This window comes from Semicossyphus pulcher, unplaced genomic scaffold, assembly GCF_022749685.1.
Source record: "Semicossyphus pulcher isolate SPU_LCO1_2020_fin unplaced genomic scaffold, fSemPul1.0.p SCAF_15, whole genome shotgun sequence".
In the NCBI taxonomy this organism is placed as follows: Eukaryota; Metazoa; Chordata; class Actinopteri; order Labriformes; family Labridae; genus Semicossyphus; species Semicossyphus pulcher.
This window is the reverse complement of record NW_027211659.1, coordinates 9,399,555-9,415,437: the sequence shown is the minus strand read 5'-3', so window position 1 is coordinate 9,415,437 and position 15,883 is coordinate 9,399,555. Positions and strand designations below refer to the sequence as shown.

Below are 15,883 nucleotides of genomic sequence, written 5' to 3'. Positions count from 1 at the left end.
GACCAACGTTTGAAGTGACGCTACACTGATTTATATTGTTTTATATAGCCTATAGCTTTTTTTAAAGACAACATACAGTATATTGTAGCGAATTGTATAGTACATGTTTAGTATAGTACGCCAGCACGACGTTTCGCAGAGGGGTTTTCTTTTGTCTGGGCTTAATTAGTGCATGTAAAACACATCAGTTTTTCAGGCAGTGAAATTTAGGAATCAACAACTGTCTTATTAGAACAGAAAGTCACTCTCCCGAACGGTATACATAAAAACATAATGGCAAATAAAACAAAAAACAACATAACAGAATCTATACTCAACATTTGCCAATTAACAACAATCCTTAACAATTAAAACGGCAGGACTTTTCTTAACAAAATAACTAGTTTCTTAGAAACACAGAGCAGTATAGCACGTCTTATTATATGTTGGGTTATGGTAAGTCTTACATTTTTAATGGTTAATAGTTTGCCTAATGATCCTCAGTGGGGGGCGGACTTCTCCATGGATACAGTCACCATAGGCTATATTTTTCATGACGATTTTCCGGAAACGTATGCCAAATATGCTGTTGGACTTTCTCTTCCTCCAAGTGCGGCTCCAGACAGACGTGCAATGAGCTCTAACCTGTTCGGGGGCTAGGATTTTAAGTCCTTGAATTGCAATCTAAACTATAACAAGACACTAGGCAGTTTAATAACTTTGAGGAAACTGTCATACTAATTTAGCAGCATACTCCTCGGAATATCTGGTCCACTCGAGCCATTATGAGGGCATTATTGGGATTGTTCATGGCGTTATTTGTCGCAGGTAAGCTCTCATGTCATTCGTTTAAACCATTCAACAGTGGCAGAGTTTGTCCCTGTCTTTCTCTCTGAAGATGTGTGTAAATGTAGCCACAGTGGAATAGTTAGGCTGTAAGTTTTATGTTCTAGCGCGCATGTTCGCGTGAGTTTGTCGCCATAGTGATTCAATTGTTACGCGCCTTGATAACACATTATAATGTGTCATCAGTGTCAGTGATTTTCATTGATATTCAGTAGTGAATTTAAGGACTTAGAGAAAGATTCTTTAGATCTATCACTTTTTAAACACTAAAGAAGTGGACTACAGGAGTGATTCGATTTCACCAGGTAACTGATAGTGACAGTTAAAACGTGCTGAGGGCCAACAGGTACAATTTTAACTCTACTCTGTTTTGTTTTTTTAATTATTATTGAACATTTCTCTGTAGATATCATGAAACAGAACTGTTGTTGTAACTGTATAATGTGCCTGCAATCTGAGGGTTAAAGGGCTATGAGGTAAAGGTATAAGTTGGGCTATTGAATAAACTTGAGACATTATATTAGGCCTATTTCGGTGTATCAACATGGGGATTTATTTTTGCTTAGTACGGTTGTTTAATGTCATGTTACACGATTTGTGTCTGTTGTTTATACATATTTTGTCCAAGGGTTTTTCCATTGACAAAATGTTATCCCTTGCCTTGTTTTATAGAGCCATAATTCAAGTCTAATAAAAAACAGACAGACAAGAAAAAATACAACCTAAGAGACACTTGACAGCATTTTATTGCAGACATTTTTCCAGGAAGTGAAACCTATTCAATCTTTTAAATGCCCATATTTGTTTGTTAAAACAATTTAGATCATATTCATACAGTAGAAAATGCATTAAAAAAATATTTTCTTCTGTTAAACTACCAATACTTTCATACCTGTCCCAGTTTCCTGCACATACGTTTCTGACTTAAGTGAAAAAGCATGTAGGGAGTCATGCCACATTTGCTTTAGGAAACCATAACACAACTTTTCCTCTAGTTTGAAACTGTGCAATTTGATGGATAACACCAGGGCTGTTGAAATATTTAGGTCAGAATGTTGTGTGTGTTTATTAAATCTCTTCAGCTGGTTTCCCTCTTTTTGCTCTTGGAGTGAAGTACAAACAAAGTGAGAGCAAGGAGCGGCTGTGCAGATTTGTGTGAACAATGAAGGTCAGTAGAGAGGGTCAGGTGCTTTTACAGAATGAAGGAGCTACAGGAAAACAGCGGCGTCATCTGCAAATTTAATGAACATAACAGGGCACATCAACTACTCCGTGGACACAAAGCATACAGAGATTACTGGCAACATAAAGCAAATGTTGTGTCTTAAAAGAAATAACATTGTTCTTCAACATGTTTATGAACATGGCAGGAAATGGCAAACAAATGTACCAGATAAGTGTGCCCTGCAGGTCATTCCACTTGGGTGTGAAAAGGAAAGTCAGATGAAGCGCTCAGTTTGGGTGTGAACCATGAAGAGAAAATTCCTTTGGAGACTACTAGTGTAATATCTCTGTACGCTACTGTGGTTATGTACCCAATAAAGCTTTTTCATTAAAAAAAAAATAACATACCGTAACATAAATAAAGACACTAACATAAAATCTACAAGTGCTTGTGACCTTTGCGCTTTTGAAATAAATTGTCTTATATGGTTGACAAAATAAAACCTGACTGGTATCTTCCCCACGTCCGCCCACTCACAACTCCTGTATGACATTCTTTCTCACACAGCACCCTCACTTATTTACATCTACCTTATCAGGTGTGCCAGGTGCTTTCCGAGGTGATGTCCGTTTTAACATTTTTAAACAAGTGTTTATAACCTGTTTTTCTTGCCTCAAGCACTTTGAACTGCCTCTTAGTTTAAATCGTCTTTAAGGCTGCCTGGCCTTGATTTAGGCTACAGTTAGTCAGTTTAATCCCAACCAGGTGATCAGGCCACTTTTGGAGGGCCAGAAGATACATTTTAATGACTTTTTTAACGGGAAAAAACAAGTAAAATTCTTTTTTAAATATGTACTTTGTGATTTATTACCTTTATATGATAAGGAGACATCCTGCAACACTGATTTTTTAAAAACAGGTTATTAAGTCTTTTTCAAGGCAGGAAGAATCCGAGAAGTCTGAAAGAACCCTGTTTGGCTCTCTGGTGAAATGAGGTTTAAAAGAGATACAGACAGATAATAATAATTCTTATTGCCGTTGGTGCCGACACTGAGAATATGATCTTTAAAGCATGGTCGTCTCTAGCCGTTTTGGTGCCCTAGGCGAGATTTACATTAGGTGCCCCCTCCCTAACACCAGTACTGCCAAATGACCCTGGAAAGCGGAAAGTCACACGAGTATGGCCCGCTAGCTAAACAATAGGTGACGACAATTATTGTGCTGATCAAAATCCAATATTCTGACATCTGTACTAACCCTCATTCACCATTTCTGCTTCAGGTGATGACGACCCTACTGAAGCATTTCTGGGAGGCAGCATCCTCCTGCAGTGCTCCTGCGAAGCGATCAATTCGACACAGGCCTTTCAGTGGCAGAAGGAAAAACCAAACAGGGAAATGGTTTTCAAATACCCAACTTCGGCCTATGACACATACACGGACAGGGTGAAAACATTTCTGGATGAGGAAGAGAACAAGAACAACTGCTCCATTCTCCTTTCCAACATCACAGCGGAGGACCAGGGGACATACAAATGCTATTATTACAAGTTGAACCACTCTAGTGTCTCTATGGATCATTTAAATCTAAAAGTTTCTGGTGAGTCGTTCATTATGCATCCTGACAGCGTACATGAAATTCATGCTGCACACTTTTAACCTCGGCCCTCCTCTCTCTCCAGCCTCGTACGATGTTTGTCAGAAGAACTCCAGTGCAATGGAGTTCCAGTGTGATGTTAAAGGACGCTTTGGAGAAGCTGAGATTCAGTGGATTTCAGATGGGATGCTTCTTACAAATTCGGCCACCACCAACATAAGCCACAATTACACATGGAATGCTGCAACTGGCCAATACCACTTCAACAGCCGACTTATCAGTAAACTCAACATAACCTCAGAACCTGTATGTGTTGTCAAGGCGAATATAATTCCAGTGGTCATTAGAAGAAACTGCGAGCCGGGTAACTATTATTATATTATTTCACAGATGAATTAAATGTAGACTATTTCTACTCTGCGTTAACTGTATAACATTATTTACTAAAGCGCCTTTAAAGAAAAGCCTTGTTAAGAGTGGGAAAAACAAATCATTTTTGTATACAGTGTCTTTTTTTCCTTTTGTCAATATTCTTTATTGTTCACAGTTGATCCAGAAAAGCACACACAACACCATGTTTGGATGTACTCAATAATTCCACTTATGTTGGTGCCCGGCTTGTTTCTGGCCTTTCTGTGTTGTTGGTAAGTTTGATACATGTTTGTCTCAATGATGATCTGATTCAAGACTTGTTTGACATGCTCTGCTTGAGCTTTACTGGAGAAACCAGAGTTGCACAATACTTGTTACAGTTGCTCAATCAAGCTGACATCAGTTATGTTGTTTTATGTGGAAATTGTTTTCTGTTACTAGATCTCTAATTTAACTTTCCCCTTATTTTAGGTATTTGCAGAGAAAAGGAGAAAAGACTTATCAGTTTATCCAAAAAACCAAAGACTTCAATGTGACAGTATGAAAGCACTTTCCACCCAACAGTGGTTAGTCATGGGACTGTTTGCAGGCAGGCTGCATCCTGCGTTGTTTCATTTATGAAAAGGACCTCCATTTTTAGAGCTCTTCTGTTCTGTTTGCAGGCAGGTTTACACTTGATATCAGGGAGTGTTAAAATAGTTTGCCCTCTTTGATATGAGGAAAAAGTGACAGATTTAAATGTGATAAGTTACACAAACTGTGAGAGTCAAACAAAAAACGTTACCGAGCGTGTGAACTGTGGTTAATTGTGTGGCAGGTTTCAGTCAGAAAAGTGCAGTCTTTAAAAAATTATGTTTTTATGTCAAAAGATTTACTGAATGATTAACTTACTGTGACACAAACAAACTTAAGACTAAACGTCCATCACAAAAATGCAGCATGAAACTGAGCCATTATATAAATTCATGTACCTTGGTGTTAAGACATACTTTTAGTGCCAGCGTGTACAGATGATACAGATATCTACTTGTAATTATTTGAGCTGATGTTGCAACACCTAAGGATTATAAGGCTTCAGGGTTATGCAACAATTTTTATAAGCTTTTTCAACATTAAGGTGAAATTTTAGCACAATATATTATGATAAGTGTATACATTGAATGTGTCAAAGAGCGATCTACTGGGATGTTTTGTAAAGGTTCTTAATGTATATAACATCTGAAAATGTAGTGTGTTCTTCTATAAGGGCTTTTTGTATATTCTCGTTGACTTGACAGGTTTGTTTTACTCTTGTACATAAACAGTCTCAGTTTATTGTAAAAGAGCCCTGCCTTATCCAGGCATGGACTCGACCTCAGAAGGTGTGCTGAGGTATCAGGCACCGAGACGTTAGCAGCAGAGCCTTTCAGTCCTGTAAGACTTGTTTGTCCAGCACATCCAACAGATGCTCGATTGGATTATTGCATTAGCCTGCTGAAAGAGGCCTCTGCCTATATACCGTTTCCAGGACCCAAGGTTTCCCAGCAGAACATTGCCCAAAGCATCACACTGCCTCCGCCGGCTTGCCTTCTTCCCAAAGTGCATCCTGGTGCCGTGTCTTCCCTAGGGTTGCGACGCACAAGCACTCGGCCATCCAGGTGATGTAAAAGAAAACATGAATCATCTGACCAGGCCTCCTCCTTCCATTGCTCCGTGGTCCAGTTCTGATGCTTACGTGCCCATTGTAGGCACTTTCGGTGGCGGACAGGGGTCAGCATGGGCACCCTGACCGGTCTGCGGCTACGCAACCTTATACGCAACAAATTGAGATGCACTGTGTGTTCTGACACCTTTCTATCCTGTCAGGTGCCATGGTAGCGAGTTAATCAATGTTATTCACTTTATCTGTCAGTGGTCATAATGTTATGGCTGATCGGTGTATATCTAGTGCAAGGAGGTTTGTAGTGCCTGTAAACAGTCTAGGGCGTGGGGAACAATACTGCGGATAGCTGCTCCAGATGGCCAATCCCCCAATGCTGCCATATTTTCTTGGTTTCTGTTAGCAGCCTTTCTCCTGTAGTCTCGAAATCAAAACCAAATGTGAAGTAGACTGGAAAAGATTATTTTTAAAAATATGTCAACAGCAGGAGTAAAGTATCAGGTCTTTATCAAGGTTTATCAAGATGAACTCTGAAGATCCTTCGCTGAGACAAATATTTAGTTTTGCTTTCTTTCAGTTCTTTCATTTTTTTCCTTATCTCTTTATTTATATTGTTTTATTGCTTTAACCGCCTTTTAAGATCTGCCAGTTTTATCAGTTTTATTCCATTAATTTGCCTTTATTCTTGATGACCCTTTTATTTTATTTTGCCTTTTGTTGATTTTTCTAGACTACTCTCTGTTTGACCTGACTGTTGAATGTTTATTGTGTTATCTTCCCGATTTCCAGCGTTTGCTTTGTCTGTCAAACCACTATGTAAACATCTGTTTTAAAAGGTATTATAAAATAAAGTTATTTTTGTTATTGTTGTTGTTACAAGAGATTTGTTTTGTTTGTATTACATATTATATGTTGCAGTACATAATTTCAATGTAAGTCGATATATATTTTATTTCAGCAAAATAATACAGTTTGACATAAAAAGCAGGACAGAAAATTGCTCTTATTTCCCTTCAAAGTAATGTATTTCCTTATTAAACCATATCAACAACCCAGACAAACATCGAAAACGGTGCTTTTCGACGTGAAATCTGCCAAATAAGAGTAAAAGATTTAAAATTAAAAAAATACAATGACTTCATTTTACATTTAAATTACAATTTAACGGTACTCTCGAAGGTTATTCTCCATAATAACGTCCGAACAGCAGCACACGTCAACTCCACAGTACGTCATTGCGTGTGACGTAAGAAAAAACAAGGAAGTGATATAGGTGGCTAACTGTCTAGCTCAGGGTTAGCGAGTAGAAATGGATCTGTCTCTGGAAATTGTTATGAGTATCTATACAAGCTGGAAAAAGATTGACTTTTTGTCCATGGTAAGGCAAATGGTACTGGGAACACTAACGTTATCTACCTTGTATGCGTTAAAGTATAATATGTGAACAAAGTTTGCTAGCTTCATGCTAATATATCATAAAATAGGCATGGCTTAACTAAGGTTAATGTTTCTCAGAGGAGTTGGTTAGCACACAATAACTAGTGTGCAATATGTTTGTAAATACTTGGTTTGCGCTCAGTCAACAGTAAACCACAGTTATTCCACTTAACATAATGCTAGGGGTGAAGCTGCAGCCTTCCGCAGTGAAATGAGACAGGTGTAACACCATGACTGCACCAAAGGTAGTTTTATTGGGATGTGGGAAGTTTTTAAATCCGCTGTAAACCCTATGTCTTTTAATAAATTGATCTATCACTGGCTTACTTGTTTGCTGTTTACTGTTTTCTCGAGCAACTAACTGGGCTAACTAAAGAGCTGTTACACTGGCCGTGTATAGATGGTCCCCTGTGGTTATTGTGGTTTATGATAGTCTGCTAAAGTATCATATCACAGCATAGAAGTGTCTGCTAGGGGTTGTTATATATGTTAATAGAGAACAAATATTGTCAAAGAAGTATTTTTCTTTGGTGAATTAAAGGTTAATTAAATTCATGTGGCTGTCATTGGTACTCTTATTATTGTTAATGAGTTAATATGTTATTGTTATTTGATTTTTTTCTTATTTATACTTGGCTAAATTTATTTATTGGATATGAAAAAAATTCATTAATTAATTATTTGTTTGCAAACTAATCTGTGAATAAACCTATTTATTTGTGTCTTAGTGAGGTGCTCAGCCTTACAAACTATCCACAATGGGCCAACGAAGAAGAGCAGCAGCTGTGAATACCCCTTCAGCTCAGAGAGTCTCTGGAGCTCCAGCAGAGGTTATCAGGGTCTCCAACAGGAAGCACAACATCTGCATGGTGTCCGACTTCTTCTATCCGAATATGGGAGGAGTAGAAAGTCACATTTACCAGCTATCTCAGTGCTTGATTGAAAAAGGACACAAGGTGGTTATTGCCACGCATGCCTATGGCAGGAGGAAGGGTGTCAGGTACCTGACAAACGGACTGAAGGTCTACTACCTCCCTCTGCAGGTGATGTACAACCAATCCACATCCACCACTGTCCTGCACAGCCTCCCACTCCTGCGCTGTGTGTTTGTAAGGGAGCGCATCACTGTGGTGCATGCACACAGCTCGTTCTCTGCCATGGCTCATGATGCACTGTTCCACGCAAAGACTATGGGCCTCAACACGGTATGTGACTTATTATGAGCCAGATCTTAAAATGATTCCTATTAATTATAATTACTTATATCTGTGGACAGAAATCTAAACAGTTTTCTTATTTACAGGTGTTCACTGACCACTCGCTCTTCGGCTTTGCTGACGTGAGCTCTGTGCTGACCAACAAGCTTCTGACTGTGTCGATGTGTGACACCGACCACATTGTGTGTGTGTCGTACACCAGTAAGGAGAACACAGTGCTCCGTGCAGCACTCAACCCAGAGATAGTGTCTGTTATTCCCAACGCTGTCGACCCGACAGACTTCACCCCTGACCCCTCTCATCGACAGGGCGACACCATCACTATTGTAGTGATCAGCCGACTTGTCTACCGCAAAGGTTAAAGAAGAAGTTATTTTAGTCATTTTTGGAGGAAGTTAGAGACCTTAGATCTTATTATCTATTCCTGTTACAGTGAGTGTACAAGTGAAACTTAAGCTGACATTTGCTTTTAATGATGATTTAGGTATTGGTGTAAATGTCACCAATGAAATATAGTTGGTAAAGTTCAAGCTATGTTAAGCATAAAGTAAGCAGTCAAGGAAGTATTTACAGTCTCTTCTCCTATTCAGGAATTGATCTTCTTGGTGGAATCATCCCAGAGCTCTGCCTCAAACATCCAGACCTGCATTTCCTTATTGGTGGAGAGGGACCAAAGAGAATTGTGCTGGAGGAAGTGAGAGAGAAATTCCAGCTTCACGACCGGTACGGGCTTGATGCTCATTTCCTGAATATATTTACGATAGAGGTAACACTTGAAGGACTTACGGGACTTGATCTCGGTATTAAAGTTTCATAATGAGACAAAGTATTACCAAAAATCTTTCTCTGTACAATTGACCTGATCGAAGTATTAAGAATATTCTTTGTATGTGTGCCTAAAAAAGATGAGAAACAGGGACCTCTGCTGGTTGTGAAATCTTTTGCAGGCCATGACATCCGTGCCAAAAGCACTACAAAACCTGATCTGATTTCACATACTCAGTCTTCTAGAAGAAGCCCTGATATCAAGTGGAAATGTTTCCACGTTTATGTCTTTATAGTGCACTTTGACATATTCCACAAGTATTCTGCTCTCTTCTGATCCATCTAATATGCAAAATGAAAACCTGATGCAGCACTATCTGAAGCACCAGTGACGTTTAATTTGTCCACATTTGCCGCACAATGTGTCGAAACAATCTTTTACCGTCATCCATCCATCCGTAACATGAAGTGAAACTTGCCCACACAGTTTTTTTGTGGTGTCACTTGTGATCTTCCTTCTGTCCCTTTGGTCGCTGCAGGGTGCGTCTGCTGGGGGCGTTGGAGCATAAAGATGTTCGTGGAGTTCTGGTGCAGGGTCACATCTTCCTCAACACGTCTCTGACTGAGGCGTTCTGCATGGCCATCGTAGAAGGAGCCAGCTGTGGACTACAGGTCTGGAGTGATTCTTTGAAATAGTTTAGGAATAATAGATAATGTGCAATGTAGGTAAAAGAAAAGATTTCTCTCCAAACATACAATAACCAGGTGATTTTATTGATAACATGACTTCTGTTGGAGAGGAGTAAAGTCATTCTTAAAACCAACTCATATAGTATTTACGGAAGAGGATTAGGGCCACTGGAAAAAAAAAAATTAAGGTACAATAAAAAAATTTTTTTTTTTTTATTCGGAGAAAAAAAGTCAGAATTCTGACTTTTTTCTCAGGATAAAAACAAAAAAATTTTTTTTATTGGACCTTAGAAAAAAAGTCAGAGTTCTGAGTACTTTTTTTTCTCAGAAAAAAAAATTAATAAATACATTTATTGGACCTTAATTTTTTTTTTCCAGTGGCCCTAATCCTCTTCCGTGAGTATTAGATCGAACACTTCTTGAAATACTTTTTAATTCAATTAAACTAATCTCTTTTGTCCAAGGTGGAAACTTCTGTTGCATTAAATAAACAAATTATGAGTACAAAAACGCAATCAACTACAAGTGATAAGTTCTATACCTATGGAAACAACAATAGCCCTTTTTACACTGCAGTTCCTCCTCAGCGCCGTAATGAAGCTAATGAAAGCCGGGCGGCAGCGTGTGTTTTTACATGACGTTCCGGCGTTGTGGAAGCAAAACGTGCACAAGGTGTAAACAAACAGTGCCTGCTTCAAATAAAAACACACGGCGATGTTCCGCCCTGCCGGCTCCGCTATTTACACTGACACCGTTTCGCCTCTGTTACTACCTCCGATGCCGGCTCAGAGGCAGAACGAGTTCACCCCACCATTCCTCCTCTGTGCGTTCTACTTAGAAGACGGAATGTAACACTTTCTCAACATGTCTTAAAATGTATTAAAAATGCTGCTCTGGGACGGGCCTGTGTGAATCAGGTTTAGCAGTGATCAGACATGTTATTTAAAACATTTGAAGCAGCATGGAGGCTGGAGATTCATTAAGGAGCCACCAACAACAAAATAATCTTTGGAAGCTTAATCCAAAAGGCAACTGGACTGAGAGAAGAATTGAAGAAGCCTCTCGGATGAGCGGTGAAACATCTTCAAGAACTTCAGCCAAGTCCAGCTGCCTTTTGGATTAAGCTTCGAATTACCATGACCTGGGTGACCGAGACCTTCACAGACACGTTGCCAAGATAGTTATCTTGTTTTTGTTGACCTACAGTTTTCTCTGGGTGTGTTCACTACACACTGGTGCTCTGTTGAATATGGTTTCAGCTGCAACAGAGCACACGTGGTCAGAAACTTTTAACCATTGGGGTCAGTAAAGTTGTGCTTCTCTGCTGATAATTTACCCTTTAGTTGTGGCAAAGACGGTGAGTTTGTCTTTTAAATTGTAGAAGAAACAGACAATGTTGCTGCACTCTAACTTTGTGGTTGATGTTTTATTTCTAAGGTGGTGAGCACTCGAGTGGGGGGCATTCCTGAGGTGTTACCTGACGACTTGATCACCCTGTGCGAGCCAACGGTGCGGTCGTTGTGTGCTGGTCTGGAGATGGTCATCGCTCAGCACCGCTCGGGGTCCGTCCCCTCCCCCGCCTCGATCCACGCTCGTGTGAGAAACCTCTACACCTGGAGAAACGTTGCAGAAAGGACTGAGAAGGTTGGTCCATCGACGGCAAAACCTGCCGTTTCATTCATTTGCATTGATGTGTTTAGCATTCAGACAACAATTAGCTACAACTGAAACTTAACTTTGGATTTGGATGTTAAAATGTAAGAGCTAGCAGCATGTGCATGAAAGCCAGTCAGATGAGAGAGACTTAAAGTAAATGGGGATATAATGGTGCTAAATTGTCACCCTTTTCCCCTCTCAGGTGTATGACCAAGTGGTCGGAGAGGAGGTGCTTCCCCTGGACAGACGGTTACAGAGGCTGAGGACTCACTGCGGCCCAGTTTCTGGCTCCATCTTTGCATTCGTAGCCGTATTGGACTTCATCTTCTTGCTGTTTCTGCGGTGGTTGGTGCCAGATCGGGTTATGGACGTCGCCGTGGACGCCTCCGGCCCTCATGGAGTGTGGAGGCGGGAAAGGAGCGGTAAAGAAAGTGCCATGAAGCGAGAAGCTAAAACACAAGTGTCATCGTAGCTACCAGTCCACACTTCTGCTTCACTTCTAGCTGCCCTTTGTGGTGCAGACATTTGAAACAGGAAGTGGTCATGGTGGCTGCTGAAATTGTTTACATGTACTTATCAAAGGGGACCTTGTGTGGAAGAATTTTATGTAAGACTTGAAGAAGAAGGTTTGTGCGTTCAGTGGAGCTTTAAAAGCACGTTTCATGCACAGTTTAAACTGCACTGAAAGTAGGAGTTAAAGGGCTGGTTAACTGGACACTAACTGGAAAACTAAACTGCAGTAACCTAGTCTCAGCTCACATGCATACCTCATTTAGAGCAACGGTTTTATTGGTAAAATTCAGTCTTATTTTGGTCAAATAAATGCCACTACTTTGTAAATACTTTAAGATGTTACATATTTATACAAACATTTTGCTGATGACCGTGTGACGCACAGACAAGCTACCCTGAAAAATAAAGCCTACTTTTATAATGTTTCATCTGCTTTCATATCATTTCATTTTCTAAAGCAGTTTCATCTTCTAGACGCGTTTACATGAGCCAACTGGGAGGACATTGGACGACTCCTTTCTTAGAATTAGTGTTACAAAAGAGTGCCAGACAAAACACAAGAGTGGCTGTGAAGCAGGAGGTGATATCGATGGGTTGGCGTGGCTTTTCAAGGCTAACAATGGGGGATTTGCATCGTGTCGTGATGGGAGGTTGAACGTTATATCAGGCCTCCAAAAGAACTTATATAGGAGAGAGGTTTTTTATAATTAAATGTGCAGTTTTCAAACAGATTAGTGGATGTTTGTCTTCATGTAGAGCTTATTTTTTATGTCTATTTGCATGAATAGTGACGATTCTTAAATCCCAAAATTACTCGAAAGAACAGAAGACACTGCACTTCCAAACTTAACAGAATTAGAAGGATAAAATACTCCTGTATAACCTGAATATCTACAGTGTGAAACTCTCTGCTTCTATATGTATGCAGGCACATTTCTAAGCTCTTTATTCAAGGTGTACCATCAGCACAGGCCCATCCAGATGACCATTGTTATGCACATACTGTAGTTTATTTCCACGGGCTGGGGTGGGAGGTGGGAATGTGGGGGAGGCGGCCAAGGACCCAGATAAGAGGGGGAGGAAGACCGACTCCAGGTTTGTGTATCCGCCCTGGACGGCTGGGGTTCTGGACGGTCGTGGAGGAGTCTGCTGTTGATTCATTCTCATCATGGCTGCTGTTCAAACAGAAGTGTCTCCGTTCTCACAACCTTGGCAGAGGCCCCTGTACATCTATGGGGGGCTGGCATGCAACTCGCTGATGGCTGGTAAGTTTTTTTTCTTTGTCTTTTTGGCTGTTTTTTCTTCTGTAATGAGAGAAATAAAGAGACATGCAGCAGGTTAGGTCTGTACTTTTTTGCACTCGGGGTTACAGATTAGTTGACACCTGAAAACTCTGACGCATGCAAAGATTGTTGTTCACTAAGTTTGGTGTCTTGGCTTTAGACGACCCTGAAAACTGGATAAACATGTATTAAAATGAGGTCATCTAAACACCACAATGGACAGAGATCATTTGGCCTTGAGCGTATCTGTGAGGAGACCTTCCTGATCTCACTCTCTGTGTCTCAGACTCCTGGTCGGACAGAACTCCCCTGCATGAAGCCGCCTACCAAGGCAGACTGCTACACCTGAGAAGCCTCATCGCTCAGGTAAACATTAAATGGGTCTATAAAAATAATGATAGTCACAGTAACATAGAGAACATGCATGGTTGCATCTGACAGTGTTATCATTGCTGATCTCCCCTGCAGGGCTTCCACGTGGACACACTCACACTGGACAGAGTCTCTCCCCTCCATGAAGCTTGCCTCGGTGGCCATTATGCTTGTGCCAAGTTCCTGCTGGACAGCGGGGCAAATGTAAGATTTTTTTACTTTCACGTTAAAGACTTGTTTTTTTGAGTGTTCATTGTGTGTGACATGGAGGTATCACTCAACAAAGTTCTACTTGTTTATATATCGGAGGAGCTTTTTTGGGTGGGGAACCAAAGCTGTTTTGTCCAGGGAGAGAAAGTCTCACTGTTCAAATATTTAAGAATCAGAATCAGCTTTATAAGTCAGAGTCATAGTTCACTGTGAATTTACAAATTCACTGTTTCATTTAAAGAAAACAAGTGAAGAAAGTTTCGAACTCAATCAATTAACTAAGCTCGTGACTTTAGATTAATCCCAAACAATTTCACTAAAAATACTTGCAGCGATTCTCCCTCCTTTACATGACGCTTGACTGCAGCTGGTCTCATGTAAAACCATCCTCAAGCCTGTTTAGATACGAAGTTAACACACTTAACTTTTCTTTGTCTTGAAGACAGCTATGAAAATGCTAAAATCTAGGGATTGGAGTTGGAAAGTTGTGAGCTCACAAGACCTCTGTAGCTCACAAGTTAGCAGCTCAAGGCTGCATTAGATAAGCATACCTGAATATCGGACAGAACTGTAGGCATGCGAGATGCATTGTTGGTAATGTAGGCATCAGATTTTATACAGGAAGAGAACTTGGAATGGTGAAAAATGTACCGATAAGTTTCTGTGCATTATGTTTGATATACAAATACTGAAAGTTAGTCAGAAATGTGCAGCTCTGCTAGCTATTGTATGATGACTCTTTCCTTTTATGCCTCATTTTAGGTGGAGGCAGTATCAACAGATGGCGCCACACCTCTCTTCAACTCTTGCAGCAGTGGGAGTGCTGCCTGTGTCAGGCTCATCCTGCAGCACAGCGCCTCCACCCACAACCCCTACCTGCGGACGTCACCCATCCACGAGGCCGCTAAGAAAGGTGTGTGTGTGTGTGTGTGTGCTCAAACACGTAGGAGTCATTAGCCTGTGATGTGCCAGAGGCTCAGATTCTGATGCTGTTCTGTTTCACCATCAGGCCACACGGAGTGTCTGGAGCTGCTGCTGTCGTATGGAGCTCACATCGACATGGAGCTGCCTGTAGTGGGGACTCCGCTGTATTCTGCCTGCACGGCTCAGGCTGCGGCCTGTGTAGGGCTGCTGCTACACTCAGGTAATGTCACCTGCAAACTCTGCAGTGTCAAGAACAACTATAGGTAACAAAGAGGTGTCTTGTACAGCATGTACCCAACCTGCAACAAGAACCCCAGCTCACCACCTTTAAGGAATTAGCCTTCATTAAAGCCAAATACTGAACATTTGTTGGTACCAGCTTTTTATATCTGGGGAGTTTTATACTTTTTATTGATCATACACAGATCGATACAGAAATCTAATTTAGCTGCATCCCTTAAATACTTAAACTCAGCTGATGTTTCTGCTTTGTTTCTGTTGTTTCTGTTGATCCAGGGGCTCTACACAGTCAAAGATTTGTCTTTCCATTATTTCTATGGATAAATAATTAGCTGCAAATCATTGAATATAATTCAGAGCTACATAGACTGACCTTTTCTGTTTGTGTTGAAACACAGGTGCTGATGTTGGAGTCGGGTGTGGGCAGGACAGTCCTCTGCACGCGGCTGTCCGAGGCGGAGGAGCTGACATCGTGGATCTTCTGCTGGACTTCGGGGCTGATGGCTGCTGTAGGAACGCAGAGGGAAAGACCCCTCTGGATCTGTCACCGCCAAACAGCGCGGTTCGAACTGTACTGCAGAAAAAAGGTTTGTTGTGGACAATCACATGCATGTTGTACATATCCGAACCAATGTTTCGACTCTGTAGGATAAAACACCTCTGCCCTCTCTCTGCACAGGTCCCTGCGCTCTGTCTCAGCTCTGTCGGTTATGTATCAGAAGAAGTCTGGGAAGGAGTCGTCTCCATACAGCCTCCAGCCTCTTCCTTCCTCACAGTATCAAGGACTTCCTCCTTTACCGATGAGACGTCTCCACCTTCTCTGTGGCTCTCTGTATGTCAGAGGTTTGTCCCACACGTTTGTGCCTCGTCACTGACAAACAAGGAGAGCAGAAAAATGTATCTCCTTCAAAGAACGGGACCAGTTTAGTTTTTTATACAGTTCACTTTTAGTATAATTATTGCTGTTTTATGTATGACT

At 40.9% G+C, this 15,883-nt stretch overlaps 3 protein-coding genes across 4 annotated transcripts; all 3 read left to right on the top strand.

Annotated features, from left to right (window-relative positions):
• The first annotated feature begins 601 nt into the window (after positions 1 to 601).
• On the top strand, positions 602 to 6,462 carry LOC138592466 (uncharacterized). The gene is made up of 5 exons (XM_069663281.1): positions 602 to 807; positions 3,272 to 3,589; positions 3,672 to 3,950; positions 4,134 to 4,230; positions 4,430 to 6,462. The coding sequence occupies exons 1-5, from the start codon at positions 765 to 767 to the stop codon at positions 4,500 to 4,502; spliced, it is 810 nt and encodes a 269-aa protein (XP_069519382.1). The 5' UTR covers positions 602 to 764; the 3' UTR covers positions 4,503 to 6,462.
• A 399-nt stretch (positions 6,463 to 6,861) lies between these two features.
• On the top strand, positions 6,862 to 12,561 carry piga (phosphatidylinositol glycan anchor biosynthesis, class A). Of its 2 annotated transcripts, XM_069663195.1 has the most exons (8): positions 6,862 to 6,975; positions 7,763 to 7,990; positions 8,078 to 8,239; positions 8,338 to 8,608; positions 8,842 to 8,974; positions 9,556 to 9,688; positions 11,144 to 11,350; positions 11,565 to 12,561. In XM_069663195.1, the coding sequence occupies exons 2-8, from the start codon at positions 7,793 to 7,795 to the stop codon at positions 11,832 to 11,834; spliced, it is 1,374 nt and encodes a 457-aa protein (XP_069519296.1). In that variant the 5' UTR covers positions 6,862 to 6,975; positions 7,763 to 7,792; the 3' UTR covers positions 11,835 to 12,561. The 2 variants fall into 2 exon arrangements, with proteins under 2 accessions (XP_069519296.1, XP_069519294.1); XM_069663193.1 differs by having other exon boundaries at positions 7,763 to 8,239.
• A 422-nt stretch (positions 12,562 to 12,983) lies between these two features.
• On the top strand, positions 12,984 to 15,883 carry asb11 (ankyrin repeat and SOCS box containing 11). The gene is made up of 7 exons (XM_069663509.1): positions 12,984 to 13,140; positions 13,445 to 13,524; positions 13,627 to 13,734; positions 14,503 to 14,653; positions 14,750 to 14,884; positions 15,303 to 15,491; positions 15,584 to 15,883. Exons 1-7 carry the CDS (start codon positions 13,044 to 13,046, stop codon positions 15,706 to 15,708), a joined length of 885 nt encoding a protein of 294 aa, XP_069519610.1. The 5' UTR covers positions 12,984 to 13,043; the 3' UTR covers positions 15,709 to 15,883.

What these genes read in the sequence shown, in the direction of transcription:
- LOC138592466 (XM_069663281.1), top strand. Translation starts at nt 765, where the DNA reads ATGAGGGCATTATTGGGATTGTTCATGGCGTTATTTGTCGCAG. An exon ending in TTTAAATCTAAAAGTTTCTG is followed by an intron (nt 3,590 to 3,671) that starts GTGAGTCGTTCA and finishes CTCTCTCTCCAG; the next exon opens with CCTCGTACGATGTTTGTCAG. An exon ending in CTGGCCTTTCTGTGTTGTTG is followed by an intron (nt 4,231 to 4,429) that starts GTAAGTTTGATA and finishes CCCTTATTTTAG; the next exon opens with GTATTTGCAGAGAAAAGGAG.
- piga (XM_069663193.1), top strand. Translation starts at nt 7,793, where the DNA reads ATGGGCCAACGAAGAAGAGCAGCAGCTGTGAATACCCCTTCAGCTCAG. An exon ending in GAGCCAGCTGTGGACTACAG is followed by an intron (nt 9,689 to 11,143) that starts GTCTGGAGTGAT and finishes TTTATTTCTAAG; the next exon opens with GTGGTGAGCACTCGAGTGGG. An exon ending in TTGCAGAAAGGACTGAGAAG is followed by an intron (nt 11,351 to 11,564) that starts GTTGGTCCATCG and finishes TTCCCCTCTCAG; the next exon opens with GTGTATGACCAAGTGGTCGG.
- asb11 (XM_069663509.1), top strand. Translation starts at nt 13,044, where the DNA reads ATGGCTGCTGTTCAAACAGAAGTGTCTCCGTTCTCACAACCTTGGCAG. An exon ending in ATGCAACTCGCTGATGGCTG is followed by an intron (nt 13,141 to 13,444) that starts GTAAGTTTTTTT and finishes TCTGTGTCTCAG; the next exon opens with ACTCCTGGTCGGACAGAACT. An exon ending in AACTGTACTGCAGAAAAAAG is followed by an intron (nt 15,492 to 15,583) that starts GTTTGTTGTGGA and finishes CTCTCTGCACAG; the next exon opens with GTCCCTGCGCTCTGTCTCAG.